The sequence below is a fragment of the Ochotona princeps genome, chromosome 12 (assembly GCF_030435755.1).
Source record: "Ochotona princeps isolate mOchPri1 chromosome 12, mOchPri1.hap1, whole genome shotgun sequence".
NCBI lineage: Eukaryota > Metazoa > Chordata > Mammalia > Lagomorpha > Ochotonidae > Ochotona > Ochotona princeps.
This window is the reverse complement of record NC_080843.1, coordinates 2,083,535-2,100,488: the sequence shown is the minus strand read 5'-3', so window position 1 is coordinate 2,100,488 and position 16,954 is coordinate 2,083,535. Positions and strand designations below refer to the sequence as shown.

The 16,954-nt window shown below is 49.1% G+C and overlaps 1 protein-coding gene across 2 annotated transcripts in view; it reads left to right on the top strand.

The window, feature by feature from the left end:
* The window catches only part of MYO16 (myosin XVI), a 375,466-nt gene that overhangs the window by 278,751 nt on the left and 79,761 nt on the right, over positions 1-16,954 (top strand). For both annotated transcript variants that reach the window (XM_058670587.1, XM_058670588.1), the window contains one exon: positions 15,959-16,061. In XM_058670587.1, coding sequence (XP_058526570.1) covers positions 15,959-16,061 — 103 coding nt within the window. The remainder of the gene's footprint in view (positions 1-15,958; positions 16,062-16,954) is intronic.

The window sequence follows — 16,954 nt, the reverse complement described above, 5'->3', positions numbered from 1 at the left end:
CTGAGCCAAGCCCAATCCAGCATCTGGGAATGTAGGTGGTAGAGACCCAAGCACCTGAGCTTTCAGCATGCCTTCCAAAGACTGTGTCGGCAAGAAGCCGGAGTTAGGAACCAGAGGCTTGTAGCAAATCCAGGCACTGCAATGTGGGACATGAGTGTCTGACTCATTTCTCTAAGCCTCCACCAGGAATGATGGCCACTTTGTAAGATAAGTTTTTATAAGGTAGACTAAAGAACACTTTTCTGATTTGATTATTTGGATCATGCATACCAACATTTCCTAAACAGACTTATATCTGTACAAAAATTAGCATAGAGCAGCTGGCATTTTATAAAATGATAGTACTAGACATGAGTTTTGGGTAGGAAGTGGAGGCGAAGACTATATTTGTTTGAATGTGCATGAGTTTTAATTAAGTTAAAATTAAGCATGCTAGAACTTGTCCAGGAAGCTGGTGATTGTCCTTGGGATTCTTAGGGAAACCTTGGGCTGGGCCCTCTGCCACCACCTGCTCATCACCCATCATCGCGTGCCGAGTGCTGGGCTCTCTGCCCCCATGTCCTGGGTCAGATCACGTGCCACCTGCCCTGCCCACAATAGATGTAGCAGGAAACATCCCCCCTTCTTACTGATGGTCCAGCAGGGTTGGAAACCCTGCCATATTAAGGGGGCCTTAAGGTGCTTCAGGCTCTGTGAACGACAGGCTTGGAACTCGCGTTGAGCTAAGTCCCTCCCCGCGTGCTGGTTTCCTAGGCCTGCAAGTGTTGGCATTGCCGTTTAGCAGACATGTGTCAGTTCAGGAATAAGGCTCCAAAAATTAAGATGTAAGCAGATGCTCTGGCCTTTCTAACATGCTATTGCCACATAATTACAGTGATCAGGGTAATTACATATAAAGTCTCAGCAGCAGTAATTGATCTTCTTCAAACAAACAAACACACAAACAATCCATGTGAGGCAGGCCCTGTGAGGTGTAAGCTGTGTGGATGTGCACCTGAGGGGCTTGTCTGTCTGCTCAGCGGCCCTGCACTGTGCTTATGCACTTGGCGAAAAACGTGACGGTGCAGGTGTGTGCTTTCTCCATTTAATTCATCAAAGCGTTTAACGAGGGAGGAAGCAGTTCTGAACTAAGTCTGATACAGTCATGCCGTATGGTGACATGGAAAGCCTTTCCTTCCATTGCCGTGTGAGTTCATTTCCTCTCTGAAAAGAGCTGAAAGCTCTGAATTCAGGGACGTCTTCTTAGAAGTTACCTGTTGCCCGTTGGAGTGGATATCAGCTTCCCCACACAGCCTGATGCTATCCCAAGTGCATAAGCCTCAGGCATCCCACAGCAGGACGCGCAAAAACTCCCTGCATGTCATGGGCGCCCAGAAGGAGGCTGCATCCAGACACCGAAGGGGAAAGGCTACGAAGAATTCCTGAAGCTGCCTTGAGCAGCAAGAAGAAATCAGCACGTCAAGGGATAAGAGGGTACACACCCCAGGCCTCAGGATATCCTCATGGGAGGTGGGACACAGGTGGGTAAGGGCAACAGGAAAGCAAGTAGGAAAGAGAGAGACTGCGAGAAGCCAGGGCACCTGGGTGGCAGGGCAGTAGGGTTCAGATCTTGGACTGCATTTTGAAGCCGATGGGTGTTGATTTTTAAACAAAGGGATAATATGACTTGGCTTTTCTTTCAACGGGATCATAGGTAGGTCAGTGTTGGTCCAGAGGCCTACTCCAGCCAGTAGCCTGTGTGAGAAGTTTCGCCAGCGCCTGTTCGCACCAGTGTTGTTGTTGTCTTCCGTGGCTCCTTTTTGGTCTCAAAGGTATAGCTGAGCATTTTGGAATGCTTGTTGATTTATTTATTTCAAAGGTGGTTAGAGAGAGAAAGAGATCTTCCATCTTCTGATTCACTCCCAAAACGGCCTCAGTGACCAGGGAACTGAGTCAGGCCATGCCAGGAAACAGGGACTCCGTCTGGGTCTTCCATGTGGAAGTGGGTGACAGGGACACATTAGTCAGGCCACTATCGGCTGCCTTTGCAGACTCATCCACATGCAGCTGGATGGGAAGCAGAGTAGCCAAGACGCAGACCAGCGTTACAGACAGTAACCCCAACCTGCTGAGCCACAGCATCAACCTGATCACTGCAGTTTCAACTTTTTTTAAGATTTATTTTCAATGAAAAGGCAGAGGGCAGGCCTGGCGCAGTAGCCTAGTGGCTAACGTCTCGCCTGGAATGCGCTTTTCCCAGATGATTAACATGGAGCAGAATTGGAAATGGAGCAGCCAGAACACAAACCTGCACTCATATGGGATACTGGCACTGCAGATGGCAGCTTTACTCACTAAGTCACAGCATTGTTTGCCCCAAGAATAATTTTCAAGTATCGTACAATCTGAAAAAGTAAAATAAGACATCCCTAGAGCAAATGGGTGCCTCGGGCTCGGCAGCGTGGCCTAGTGGCTAAGGTCCTCGCCTTGATCCCATATGGCCGCTGGTTCTAATCCCGGCAGCTCCACTTCCTCTCTATCTCTCCTCTTCTCAGTATATCTGACTTTGTAATAAAAATAAAATAAACCTTAAAAAAAAAAAAAAAAAAAAAAAATGGGTGCCTCCGTGTGTTATGAACAGTTTAGCTCTGCAAGAGGAAAGCAGCACCGCTGACGAACAGCCGCGTGAGACCCAGCAGCCTGAGCAGACCGGATAGCATTGCAGCTCACTTGGGTGGCCTCCTGTGTACCCAGCGTGGCATGCTTGTGCCACTTAGAGCCCAGGGCCTCTGCACAGAGCAAAGTGGATCACCTTAGAGGGGACCACGGAGAACAGATTAAGAACAGATTAAGAATATCCCTTCAAGAAATGACTGGCTGGGACATCACTGTGTTTTATATGGCTGGCTACTGAAACGTGCCACTCATTTTGAATGCATTAGCCTGAGGTGACACATGGCAGCAGACCATGTCCTGAGCTATTATTAATGTCAATTATGTTCACTTTACATAGTGCATATATATACCAAGTAATATTTAAATAATCATTCAAGTCTTTTTATTGACAGTTGTACCTATTTATGTTGTGCAACATGATGTTGGATGTAGGTGCGCTGGGGGAAAGTTACATCAGCGTGTGTCTGTGTGCTTTCCCTCATACTCATCCTTTCAAATGCGAACACAAAATCCACTTCCTTGGTAATTCCGAATGTACATATACACATGTGATTCACGCAGATGTATGTACAATATATTATTTTGTGGTCACCATGGCATGCAAAATATCTCTCAACCCTATTCCTTGTCCAGCTGAAATTCTGTATTGCTCAAGCATCATTTCCCTGATGTCCTTACCCTTCAGCCTCTGGAAGTCGCCATTCTGCTCTCTGCTTCTGTAAGTTTAGATTTTACTTCTGTCTGGCTTGTTGGACTGACCATGATGTTCGCCACTGTCATCATGTTTTGGTAAAAGACGGCATTTCTTATTTTTAAGGTCTCATAGTATTCCGTTATATGCTCATAAATATCGCATTTTCTTTATCCATTCCTTGCAGGTGGTTCTGCTTCTAGCCTGGTTCTGCTTCTTTGTGATGGTAAACATTGCAGTAGAGCTGTTGCTTGCACATACTCGTGTGATTTTTCTCTGAATACATAACCAGCAGTTGGATTGCTGCATCATACAATGGCTCTTTTCCTTCTTTCTGTGACTTACTAACTCAGAAGTTGGCTGTGTGTGTTTTCAACACTGGATGCCATGCGACACTGTCAGGAAGAGAGTGTAGGGTGTGTTCAGTGGCCTTCTGTAAGCTCTGGGGAGACAGAAGGTGGCCATGTGGAGTGAGGACATGGAAGGAAATGCAGGGAAGGTGTATCCAGGCCAGGCAAGTGGATTTCTAGGCGGGAGAGTCACATGATCTCCTGGAGTGGCCCGCCATGGGGTGAGTTTTGAAGAAGTCCAAGAGTGGTTATGCACATGGACATTTCCGGAAGCGTAGTAGTGAGGGATGATAAGGAAGCCATCGAAGGTCAGCTTACCAAAGGTGTGGGATCCTCACTGTCATGGTGATGTCTAACTAGGCAAGTCACGCTGCAAACCGAGGACTGGGTGCAGGGTCAGTGTCACTGAAAGTGGTCAGAAAGGCAGTAAAAATGAACTTGATGGGGCAAGGCAGGTGCACTCAGAGGGACCATTGGGGAGGCTTTGGATGATGAGTGAGGTCAAGAAACATGATTGTGTCTTACGTATGTAAAGGTTAGGCAGGTTCCTTCTATGACCCTTCCCTTCTTACATGGGCTCTTGACTTGATTCAGGAACCCGGTTAGTGTGAGACTGAGCAATTGGAGAAAACCGTCCAAATTGTATTCCATGACAGGAACCTGGGAGTCTTCACAGATTGTAAAGACTGAAGAAATAACCAAAGCAAAATGCTCTCATATATTTTAGAGAAAGAACAAGAAAAGCATACCCTCCAGGAGCCAGGCCGTGACTATGAAAGACAGATCTCTGCTTGGAGTCCAGAGGAGGGGCTCTTACAGGGGAGATGGAGAACTTGGGAGATAGGAACAGGGAAAAACAAAGAATGGGAAGGACACTCAGAAGAGTTTTCCCATAAGGGAAAAGTCAGTGGTTTCCCAGGCTGAGAAGGAGGTTTCCTGGAAACAGGAAAGAATGGCCTGTGAAACATCCCTGGCTTTCTTGTCCTGTGTTCTGTGGGTGAAGTGGTGTGCACAAAACACAGAAACTGGATAGCCAGGGTGGAGACTACATTGCAGCGAAGGAGTGGTTGCCATTTGGTTGTTGCTGGAATGTTAACTCCCATCCTTGCTCACTCTCAGTTACCACATGCTAGTGAGTTGAAATGTCTCCAAGCAGGTAAAGTCATGACTGTCACAGAAATACTCCAGGAACACATCTTCATGATTAGCTCCTTCTGGAATGAGGAAACTGGTTCAGACCAGTTCCAGTGCAGCTTTGCCTTACAGAGTCTTGATCCTGCTGGCGGCATGTATTGCTGCTTCCTGGGACAAGTTGTTTGCAGGGTTGAGACAGGCATGAATGGCTTTATCAGCTTTCTACAGCTGCAGACAGATCTACCCAGGAAGAGCAAAGGCTCAGGTCTTTGTGGAAGTCTCTGGCAATTCCCTGAGAGTTCCCCTGGCCAGTGCCCAGGCTCTACTGAAGGACACTGAGCAGCGGAGTGTCCCTTGTCGACTGCGGCACCACTACAGCACCAAGCACCCTGTGTGTTCACTTTAATAAGTTGTTGCTAAGGGCCGTGGGCGCAGACAGGAGTCAGACTGCAGATGCGTGCTGTGCTGAAGCCATGTGCTCTACTCGTGGACACTGAGGAAGGGAGTGTTTTGTCCTCCCAGCTGCTGATTCCAGTCCTGATCTTTTGTAGATGAAGATTTTTCATACAGACATTGGACCCTTTGAGTGAATGATGATGTGCTGGAAATGCCAAGGACTCGCAACAACTGTCGTGCGTGATGTGTTTGTCGTTTGGATATACTCCTCCTGCTTTTACGAACAGTGACATGAAGTAATTAAACTTCAGTTGCACGAGTATTTCCTTTCAAAGCCCTGGTATCCTGGATCCTGGTGTCTGGGCTGCTTAGCAATCCCTCATGGTTATCCAAGCATCTGCGTTAGAGTGCTCGAAAGGCACATGTCACTATTATGTCTTCCAGAGGAACTGAAATTTCATTTAGTCATGTGAAATTGATCATTGTGATGAGATGTTGTTAAAACTGTCCTGGCTGTAGCCTTTCTAGGCTCAGTGTCAAAAACCATAGCGAACGGTCTTGAAAAGTCCCCGCTACTTGTTTTTTACCTTCCCATGTTGATTTTGTCTGAGTGCTGGTCGATTGTATTTTAAACTCATGCTTCCAGAGGTTAACAAGGACACCTAAGTTCAGATACCAAAAAGCCCCTACTCTGCCACATTTTCAAAGGAAATTCTCATGACTGTTGAACTGGTGGTATCCTGTCCTCAGCACCAGACTGTGCTTCGGAAAAAACTGCCATTTCGTTCCTAGCTCCTGAATGACTCGCTAGCCAGCTGTGATGGTGGTGATGTTCTGAAGAGGAGACCTACGTTATTGAGTGTTCAGAATGGGCAGAAACTTGATTAAATAATAAAATTACTCAAAAATGTATCATCAAAAGTTTTCTCTTAGCAGTGCAGAGATCCCATCTGACTATTCCACCCCAGTGATAGCAGCAGTAAGGGCTGGGCCACCCCAGTGATTGCAGCAGTAAGGGCTGGGCCAGACCAGTGATTGCAGCAGTAAGGGCTGAGCCACCCCAGGTGATTGCAGCAGTAAGGGCTGAGCCACCCCAGTGATTGCAGCAGTAAGGGCTGAGCCAGACCAGTGATTGCAGCAGTAAGGGCGGGCTGAGCCAGACCAGTGATTGCAGCAGTAAGGGCGGGCTGAGCCAGACCAGTGATTGCGGCAGTAAGGGCTGAGCCAGACCAGTGATTGCAGCAGTAAGGGCTGAGCCACCCCAGGTAATTGCAGCAGTAAGGGCTGAGCCAGACCAGTGATTGCAGCAGTAAGGGCTGAGCCAGACCAGTGATTGCAGCAGTAAGGGCGGGCTGAGACAGACCAGTGATTGCGGCAGTAAGGGCTGAGCCAGACCAGTGATTGCAGCAGTAAGGGCTGAGCCACCCCAGGTGATTGCAGCAGTAAGGGCTGAGCCACCCCAGTGATTGCAGCAGTAAGGGCTGAGCCAGACCAGTGATTGCAGCAGTAAGGGCTGAGCCAGACCAGTGATTGCAGCAGTAAGGGCTGAGCCACCCCAGGTAATTGCAGCAGTAAGGGCTGAGCCATACCAGTGATTGCAGCAGTAAGGGCTGAGCCACCCCAGCTGATTGTAGCAGTAAGGGCTGAGCCAGACCAGTGGTTGCAGCAGTAAGGGCTGGGCCACCCCAGTGATTGCAGCAGTAAGGTCTGAACCCGCCCAGGTGATTGCAGCAGTAAGGGCTGAGCCAGACCGAAGTCAGGAGCCTAGACCCCATCTGGACCACCCCTCCAGGTCTGCTCCAGGGAATCAGCTATCTGAGCCATTGCCTGCTTCTTTCAAGGGTATCCATTAGCAGAAAACTTGAATAAAGTGGAGGTAAGAGTCGAACCTAGGCACTCTGATATGGGATGTTCTAACCACTGAGCCCGCCTTCCACCCCTTTAGCCATTTTTAAAAGAATAACATCTTCATCTTTACATAGCGAGAAGAAACACTAGGATTACAAATATTCCCACCAAATGTTATCTGCCTGCTTTAGCTGTCATCTCCACTCAAACACTGGAGGTCAGACTGACCCTGGGGAATATTTGATTAAGGAACAAATTGCTCTGGAATAGAATAATTTTCTTTAAACCACATAGCTTAAAGAGGTTCCCTTTTAGGCTTTCACAGCAAATGAACATCTGTTCCTTTCAGTTGCACTAAACAAGCTGTTCTTGTACCTGATAAATACAAGCTATGGCTCAGCCAGTAAATTGCAGAACACGAGGAGGAAGGCAAAATAAAGCACACTGGCTCCAGTGTGGGGACAGAAGGTGCTTAGCTCGCTCTTGAGCACGGGGCTCCAGCAGGGAGCTGCAGGCTGGCTCCTCGCCTGCAGGCGCCGCGTCAGCCCACCATGCACACAGCTCCCTGAGACGCCAGGGAGCCTGCTGCAGGGAGCGGCTCTGGAGTGTCCCACTATGCACGGATGAGGCTCATGGGGTAATCCCATCCCAGGACTGTAAGACAGAAAAGTACAACTCTTGCCGAAACAGCTGTCAGGTGTTGTAAAGACAGTTCGGTGTACCTCCATGGGGAGACATGTCTAATTTAATACTTCTTTTACTTCCATATATTGAATAAATAGGATGTTTCTCTCTCTCTCTCTCTCTCTCTCTCTCTCTCTCTTTCTTAATTTGCTAGTTAGTGATTTGAAAAGCAGAGTTACAGACAGGGGAGAGACAGAGGACCTTCCATCAGTTGGTTCATTCCCCCACATGGTCACAACAACCAGAGTTAGGCTGGTCGGAAGCCAGGAGCTTCTTCCAGGTCTCCCATGTGGGTACAGGGGCCTTGGGACTTGCACCACCCTCCACTCATTTCCCTGACATGTTAACAGAGAGCTGGATTGGAAATGGAGCAGCCGGGACTTGAACCGGCACTCATAGAGGAGACTGTGCTCTGTGAAATGACTGTGCCCGCTGCATCACAGTGCTGGCCTGATAGGATGTTATTAAACTGCATGATTAAAATGAAATGATGGTACCAGTTTTGGGGAAGAGACCTTGAAGCATTGTCATGGAAATTCTTACTGGATACTCTGAACTCATTTTTTCATCTAAATTCTAATTCAGCTTTATGATTACTATTCAACTCTGCTATCGTCTGGAGAGAGAGAGAGAGAGAGACCTGGCTTAATTACATCAAGCCCCATAATGGGCTAGACAGATCCAGGCCCTCTCAGGCGCTCTGCTGTGCCACAGGGCTCCATGTGAGCCACCTATGGTGCTGCTCAGACACTGTGTGCTGTGGTCATTCCCACCTGCCTCTTCTCCCTGCTCCCCCTGCCCCACGACACTGCAGCTCTTTAACACTGCTGTGGCTGTGGCAGAGCACACCCACAGCCTCAGTGGCCTCCACTGCTTTCCTCTCCACCTCTGTCATGTCTTCATGGTGCACTCTGCAACAGCCCTGGCAAATAAGACTGCAATGCCATGGAAATAATAGCAAGGAAGCCAACCACACTGAGGAGACAGTTTATGCACATGACCTTAATTTGGAACAAGACGACGAGGGAGAAGCCTCAGATGCTTGGACCTCAAGCATGTTGTTTTCTGCCCCTTTAACACCCCCACACTTGTTTGTTGCTCCGTGTTGGCTGCCTTTGGCCTCCAGGGCACAGGTCATAGCAGTGGCACACAGGTTGTTAGAAAAGCACATTTGCTGTAGATTTAGGATGACTGCTTTGCTGCAGGAATGAGGACCAGACAGATGAGCAGGTGCCCCCAAAGGACATGAGCAGGTCAAGGGCAGCATAGGAGACCCTTGCAGTGTGCTGCTCAACAGGGCAGGGCCTGTGCTAGCGGTGACCTTGGGTGGGCTTTCTTCACCATGAAGCCTCACATGAGAAAGTGTGCACGCATCGGTGGACAGGCTGGTTTCTGTAGGCACGAGCTTTCTGACAACTGTGTCTTCCTGCTTTCCCAGCCCTTTTATTTAAAAAGAAGGCCTCCTTTAGCTGAAAAGCAGGTCTGTAGTTTGCCTCCAAGGACCTTGCTCCGTTGAACCTTCCATGCAGTCCCAGATCCCTGTTTTTCTGGGAGAGCAGCAGCAGGGGTGCGGGGTAGGGACAAAAGGGCAATTGCAGAGAAGGGCCCAGTCTTTCTGCAATGAGTCCCTGTTTAACCATCATTCTATAAGGAGGATGCAGTGCCCCAGGAACAGGGACAGACCTACAGGGAGCAGTCACCAAAGCAGGTGTGGCATGGTCTCATCCTGTTGGCACTGATAGCTAGCACAGGGGATGGCATGGAAAAAGCGGAAGTAGACAGAGACCAGTGTAAAGAGGACGGTATTTTTTTGCCAGCATTGCTGCTGGTAGGTGTTAAGGTTGGTTTGCCTTTGAAAGCGCAGAACTCAGAGAAGCACCACAGGCTCACACTGCTGCTTCTTGTTGATGCGCGATCGGCCAGGGCTGAGCGTCACCTGCATCGGCTGCTGAGCTCCGGTACTGTGAGTGCTCCGCTTCTCCCCTGCCAGGGACTGCCCTTGGGGTGCACCCGACTGTGCACCTGCCTGCCGCACTGGAACCATGTCCCATACCCTGCTCTGGCTGCTCTGGTGTTAGGCAGACCCATTCCCATCTCTTTGCCTACTCTTCTGCTCTCTCCCCCTTACTACAGTCCTTTGCTAACTGTTTTCCTGTGTGTAGCAACCACACTGTACTGACTTCTCCTTTTATGGATTACCTGGGCTAGTCCTGTGTTAAGAAGGCCTGATTCCCTCAAAGTACTAAAATGTATGTCCATAATAAGGTCAGTTTCATCAAGACTGGGAATACAAACATGGCTTCTGTTGGTTGCTTTACACATGTTGGTTACAGAAAATCTTGAAAGAGAGAGAGAAAGAAGGGGGAGGGAGAGATAGAATCAAAGAACACTGAAACAGCAGAACTTTGACAATGGGGTTTCCTTTGGGACTGAAAAGGTGCAAGTTAGCATTCAGCCAACAGTTTCAGAAAGGCTGTGTTGGAGGTTGGAGAGAATCATCTGCATGCCTTATACTTTTATAAGAAGATGAATCTGCTGCCTCCTGGCCGTCAGCCCAGAGGCGCTGTGTGTTTCCTGACTTTTGGCCAGCAGGTGCATGGGGACAGGCTTTGAGTTTCCTTCAGGAACCCGAAGTGGCAGTCTCTGCAGGGAGTCCCTTCTGTTTCATCACCCTCTTGAGTGCTCCTCTTCCCTCCCTCTGCTGCTGTTGGCTTTCCTGAACTTGTTCCACCGAGCCCATTCCTGTCGAGTGGTAGAGGCCCCAGAGGTGTTGCTTCTCTGTCATCACAGGTTTGTTGCTGAATGTTCCCAGAAAGAGTTCTCATATGCAAAAGTGAGCAGTGAGAAAACATTTGTTAGGTAGTACCCACATTGAGAGCATTTCCATGTGTGTGGTCATGAGCAGACTTGGTGAGCAGTGACCACATTGAGAGCATTTTCCATGCGTGTGGTCATGAGCAGAGATGTGTTCACCAGGGACATGAGGCAGATCCTGCCACTAACCCAGCCTTCTGGTTGAGCTGAACAGGACACCAAGGGCTCAGCCCTGTTAACAGAAGCTGACTCAGCTTCTGAACTATTCAGCCGTGCCTGCCTGTTGGAGAAAAGCCCATGGCATGGTGAAACCAGACTCAGGACTCACTGTCAGCCTAAGTTTTGGCATGCAGGACTCAAGACCCTGCCGTCTTCTGGAACTCCACCTGGATTTCGCTGGGCACACTCTCCCTGTTCTGTTTCTACAGCATCAGTGTGAGTCATGGCTGGACTTCCCAGGACTCTCAGCAAATGTCAACCTTGTCCACTAAGTCTGAAATCACAGAGCTGGTCTCTCCTCCTGTCACCTCATACCAGCTCATACCTGAGAAATCTCACTGGCTCATGCAGAGACATGCAGTGCCTACCCCGTTCCCGCCACCTCCATTGCTCAGAACGTGGTCCAGCTCCCTCACGCTGGCTGTGGGACGAGCTCTAGAGGGCCTTCCCCTGTCACTCACAGCTTGAGGGATGCTGTTACAGCCAAGTACCTCAGCCCACTCCCCAGGGTGCAGCATCAAGGCCAGCATCCTTGCAGTTGCCTGCAGGGCCACTTTGTTAGCCCAGGTGCTTGCGTTTCTCTACACTTTGTCTTCTCCCACCACACTTGTGTCCTGGAAAGCGCAGGAATGGTGTTAATACCCTACACAGAGTGCAGCTCCTCCCCTGGGGCCTGTGCTCCCCCGTGATGGCTAGAGTTCTGCCCCGCTCTGTCAGGGGGTCTCTCACAGTGAAAACTTCTTGCCTCATCCTTCTCCTTATCGCTCATCCTGTGTGGCTTATTTCTTTTCTCCATTTCCCAAACTGTCTCCAACTCGTGTTCTTCCCTGACATTCCCAGCACCTGGAAGAGTTCCCAGCACACACTTGGTGTTTGGTCAGTACTGGTTATCTGATGCATTGGCTGATTGACTGATTAATTTGGCATGAGTGAATAAGTCCATGGAAGAGATGGCTATTACTCCCCTTATCATAAAGCAGGCAGAGAGCATAAAAATCTGGTGAACTGGATAAGTTAGTGTTGACTTCATAGAGTTGCTTAGTTTATCTCAGAGTCAGGGCAGGTGGAAGCCTGCACCTTGGGTTCTTCACTGGGTCAGTGTGACTTTCCTGGAAAACAGAATAGGGAGGTGGAAGTGAGAGACACAGAATCATACCTCCACCTGTTCCAGGCATTGGACCAAGGGCCACAGATTCCCACCTCCTCCAGGTACAGGACCAAGAGCCACAGATTCCCACCTCCTCCAGGTACAGGACCAAGAGCCACAGATTCCCACCTCCTCCAGGTACAGGACCAAGAGCCACAGATTCCCACCTGCTCCAGGTACAGGACCAAGAGCTACAGAATCCCACCTCCACCTGCTCCCTGCTTTGACTTCCCCCTCCCCTCTGCCCAGGCATTGCCGTTCTCTGGAGAACGTGGTTGAACTCAGGTACAGAAGGTGGTCATGATCTTCCACGTGTAGGTGACACTCACAGTGCAGAAGACAAGACTTTGAGATCTCACCAATATATGATATCTCACCCTGTCTAAGATGATGTTTTTGCCTTTTCAGTTGAAATGTCAGAAGTAGAGCTTTGAAGTGTCAAAAGAACAATATGAAATGAGAGGGGAAAAAAAGCACCAAGTACAAGGATTTTCATTCTGACTTGTTCATACTATATTCAGCTACTTGAATCATATCAATTAAATTCTTGGTTATTATTAACAAAGTTCCCGAATGAGACAATTGTCAGAGAATAAAACGATCATCTCAGTGATTGTCCCCATTGTACAGCTTCAGCTTAACTGGCAGCAATGTGTCAGTCATCCCAAGGCTGAGGTTGGGTCCCACCTTGCCTGGAGGTCCCGGTTGATGACACAGGCCCAGGTCAGCCAGAGGTCAAGTCGGCCAACCAGGGATGGCTTCAGTTGTCCCCGATGTGCTTTGCTTGCTTGGTTCTTCGTGGTAGATCTCCCCCTTCTGGGATCCTGGATCCAGTGGTTCGTGTCTGAAGTCAGTTCATCTGAGGTCCAACTTAAGCTTCTCTGTCTATTGCGGTTGCCTTGGGCTAGCACTGAAGGGATGGCTGAAGATAGCATGGTCTCACACTCACAATTCTGGAAACCAAATGAAGGAATCAGCAGGCCCATGCTTGCTCCTGAATGTTCCCCTGCTTACTCCTGGTGTGTCAGTGTCCTGGCCTGTGTGCCATTGCAGGGAGTTGACCACCGTGACCCTCCTGGCCTTTTACCTCCTCTCAAGGACAAGAGTCATGTTGGGTCATCAGTTCCATCTGCTTCCCAGAAGCTTGGGTCCACTCCCCTGTTGGGGAGCTATATTCCAACCTGCAGCACTGCCTCTTTGAACAGAGTTGACTTGCTTAACCTCAACATTCTCACAATTGCAAGTGGATGGTCCTATGTGTCCTTGCATCTGAGGAGCGAGTGCTGGGACCTGAAGAGTCTCTCGCAGTCCCTCAGTGCTCCAGAAATGTTCTCTTCCCTCTCCCTCACTCCTGCACAGTGCCTTGAACTCCTGTTGTTTGTTGATGCTTTGGAATTCCAGAGGCAATCCACCAGGCATTGTGTTCTGGAAGCCTGTGCACTAGGACAGATAGGAGCTTATCCTACTACATAGAATCTTACTCTTCCCAGGAAACTCACACAGGCAGTTCCACGGGAGGGCAGAAAGCAACTTGGATAAGTGGCTTGTCAGGGGTCTCATAGTTAGTTCTTGGCCATGTTGAGACCAGAAGCTTGGTGACTTTATTCTCAGTCCAGGTTCTTTCATTTTCCAGTAAGCGGGCAATTACATCATTGTCACCTTTCAACCCCTTCAGTGCTATCTTTGTTCATGGAACATGCTGCTGACCCTGCTGCAGCAACTTAGCAGGATGACGCACCAGACCTCCACCTGCTCCCCCGCCTCCTGCCCCTCCATGCGCACGCTCCATTTCGTTAATTTCCTCTCTTGTGTTATTCCCTGGAAGTGCCCTTTTCTGTATGTAATGGCTGTAATGTGGCCATGGAAAAAACAAACCTAACCTCAGAGCCTGAGCTTAAGAACTTACATTCTTGTCACTTATCAATAAAGAAAAAAATTACTGGGTACTTCAGGCACCCACAAATGTTTTAAATCCCTGCTGTGTAGCCAAAATGATGAGCGATATTTTGCGTACCCTTGCCTCTGGCACTGCAGTCTCAGCGTTCTGCTTCTTTTACTGCTTCTGTTATTTTTTTGCCTTCCTGTACCGAATGTGATATGTGAGCAAAAATCTCTGTGTGAGAAGGAAGGGCCACTGCTGATGTTGATCAGTTCATTTTGTCTGGCTCATGGCTAGCAAGATCATGATGGTTCTCCTCCCAGGAAAAGGAAAAGACTGAGTTTCCTAGGGTGACGCAAAGGACTTCCGCTGATAAGTGAAATAGGCATTGCCTTGGTCCATACAGGTGCTACAGTGAATAACCACGGAGTGATAGTTTGTATGCAGCAGTAATGCATCATTTTCCCAGTCCAAGGGGCTCGAGGCCAGATCAGCGTGCAGCAGGTCCCGCTCCCTCTGTAGGACTACGTCCTGAACCATGTGCTGGGAGGAAAAAATCCTGGTCTCTTAGCACCTTCCGGCAGCACCCTCAGCCACCATGAGCCCATCACTTCCAAAGACTGTGCTCAGTAATACATCACACTGTATTAGAATTTCCACAGAGACGTTTGGGGACACACAAGCCATCAGTCCACAGCAGGGGCATTTTCTGAGTCTGTGTTGTGTGCCAGACCCATCATTCCTGCAACACTATCGCCTAGAACTGGTGGCAAGTTTATTCAGCGTGCTTGTAGAAATAAAAAATGTGCGTGTGTGGCCACTGGGGCCTGCCCAGAAGTCACTGCCTCTTCTCTCACTACAAGGGAGATGAACAAAGTAGGCAGGCAATCCACTCCCTGTCTTAATCACCCTAGGGAGCATGAACAAGAAGTAAATAGTTTGCTTTAGGAGATGCTACATGGTCTGCAGCCACTTTAGGGGAGGCACTAGGGTATGATGCAGAAGGTGACAGGGAACTGCTGTGTGAGCACTGAGTTCCTCTCAGCGTATGCGACTGCCCCGCTCGAGCATCAGAAGCACACAGGGCAGTGGAGCTGCAATTACACGGCGCTGAGCTGTCTCGTTCCTGCACTTCCTCTGGCTCAGCATCCTGAGCAGGGCAGCCATGCTCCTGTATCAGCTGCAATTCCAGAGGCAAATATAACAGATTTTTTTTCACATGAACAATCTAATTTTGAAATGGTTTTTTAATCTGTAGGGAATTATTGTATTGCTGTGAATTTCAGATAGGAAATGAAAGTCTGTTAGTCAGAAGTACTTCCCAAAATAAAACGTCCTTCCAGGAATGTTGAACTGCGCAGCCCCTAGCACGGAGTAAGGAGCTGTTCTGCTTGCAGAAATGAAGTCTGTGGGGTGCTGATACCCTTCCACTAGTAGGGATTCTGACCGCATCTGAGATGTCAGGTGCCAATGAGGAAGATGTCAACATTGGAAAGAGTGTATTTTTTGGAAAGATTTATTTATTTTTATTGGAAAGTAAGATTTACACAGAGAAGAAGTTACAAAGAGAAAGATCTTCTATCTGTTGTACAGCCAGAGCTGAGCCAATCTAAAGCCAGGAGCCAGGAGCCAGGAGCTTCCTTGGGGGTCTGCCACAGGGATACAGGATCCCAAGGACTTGAGCCATTCTCTGCTGCTTGCCCAGGCCACATGCAGGGAGCTGGGTGAGAAGTAGAGCAGCCGGTACGTGAAGGTGTCCATATGGGATCCTGGCACGTGCAAAGCAAGGATTTAGCCACTTAGTCGTCACACCAAGCCCAAAAGAGTATATTTTTTAAAAAGTAAATAAAATGTCTAATGGCAACCAGTAACTTGATTTCACTGTCTTTGGATTTTCTTTTACTGGATGAATGGTTTGTGTCACTCCACCATGGCACTGAGCCTGAAGGACTGACAGCTGTAAGATTGATGTTGCCTAGAGAAGATGAGGCTGCTCCAGTCGTCTGATGGCTGGGACGCCAGGGAACCAGGGAGGGTCCGGGTAGATGGAGAGAACTTGGAGAAGCATGTGACAAAGACACACGCTGACTGTGCCTCCTTCTTGACAAACTCAGTCATCGCTTGTCCTGCTGCCTCCACAGGTACAAGCCGTTGGCCGACGTGCTCCTGGGTGAAGAGGAAGAGCTGTCAGCAGAGGACAGGTGTCGATGCATTCTCCAGCAGTGTCAGTTACAAGGTTGGCAGGTGGGTGACCACGGAACTGTGAAGGCAGCATGTGAGACTTTAAGTAAGTGAACTGAGGCGTTGCGGGGAGCACTGGGCCCTCCTGCTGAAGGCAGAGTTCTCCGTGCATCTGCAAGGATCCACATGAAACATATCCCCCCACACACACTGGCCTTGGGGATGCACTGGCTCGGGCGTGATGTAGCAGACATGTGAGACAACTCAACAGGCTCTGGCTTACAGTGATGGAGGGAAATCCAGGATACTAGTCTCTCCCTGTCTCAGACTGGCTTCATGCCACTCGAGTGTTCCAAGGTTATTTGAAATGCAGCAAAGTCAGAGCAGCCAAAATGTGCAGATCTGGGTTTCGTATCCTTGCCCGGAGTTGGTATCTTGTGGTGCTCAGAGCTGGACCTCCAGAATGCCACAAGTGTAGGCCAGGCCTCTGCTTTGCTGCTGCTTTTTGCCTACTTCTCACCTGCCACATGGTGGGGAGAAGCCCCATTTAATCTGAAAAACTTCCTAACTGGGAACATCTTCCAGTGGTTCATAGTCCGGTTGAATGGCAGAGGGCAGGGGCCCACTGGAGCTGGTGCTGTTCTTGTAGAAGCACAAAATGCCTCAGACAAAAGAACACGGGGCATTCTCAGAGACTCACCAGGGCAGGGCAGAGGGCGGCTCTGGGTTTTGTTGAACACCTCCACTGACACCAGAATACCGCCTTTGACTCGAGCTGGAGGAGAGCTGAACTGAGAAAGCAATATTAGCACAACCAGCGGATAAAAAAAACAAGTGCGGGAGGCCAGCGCTTGGTGGCCACCCCTTGATCTAAAGCAGCAAGAAGGACGTAGTGGCAGAGAGAGTGCTGGCCAATGGCACGGGTGAACCCTTGCAGTCACTGGAAACAGAAAGAA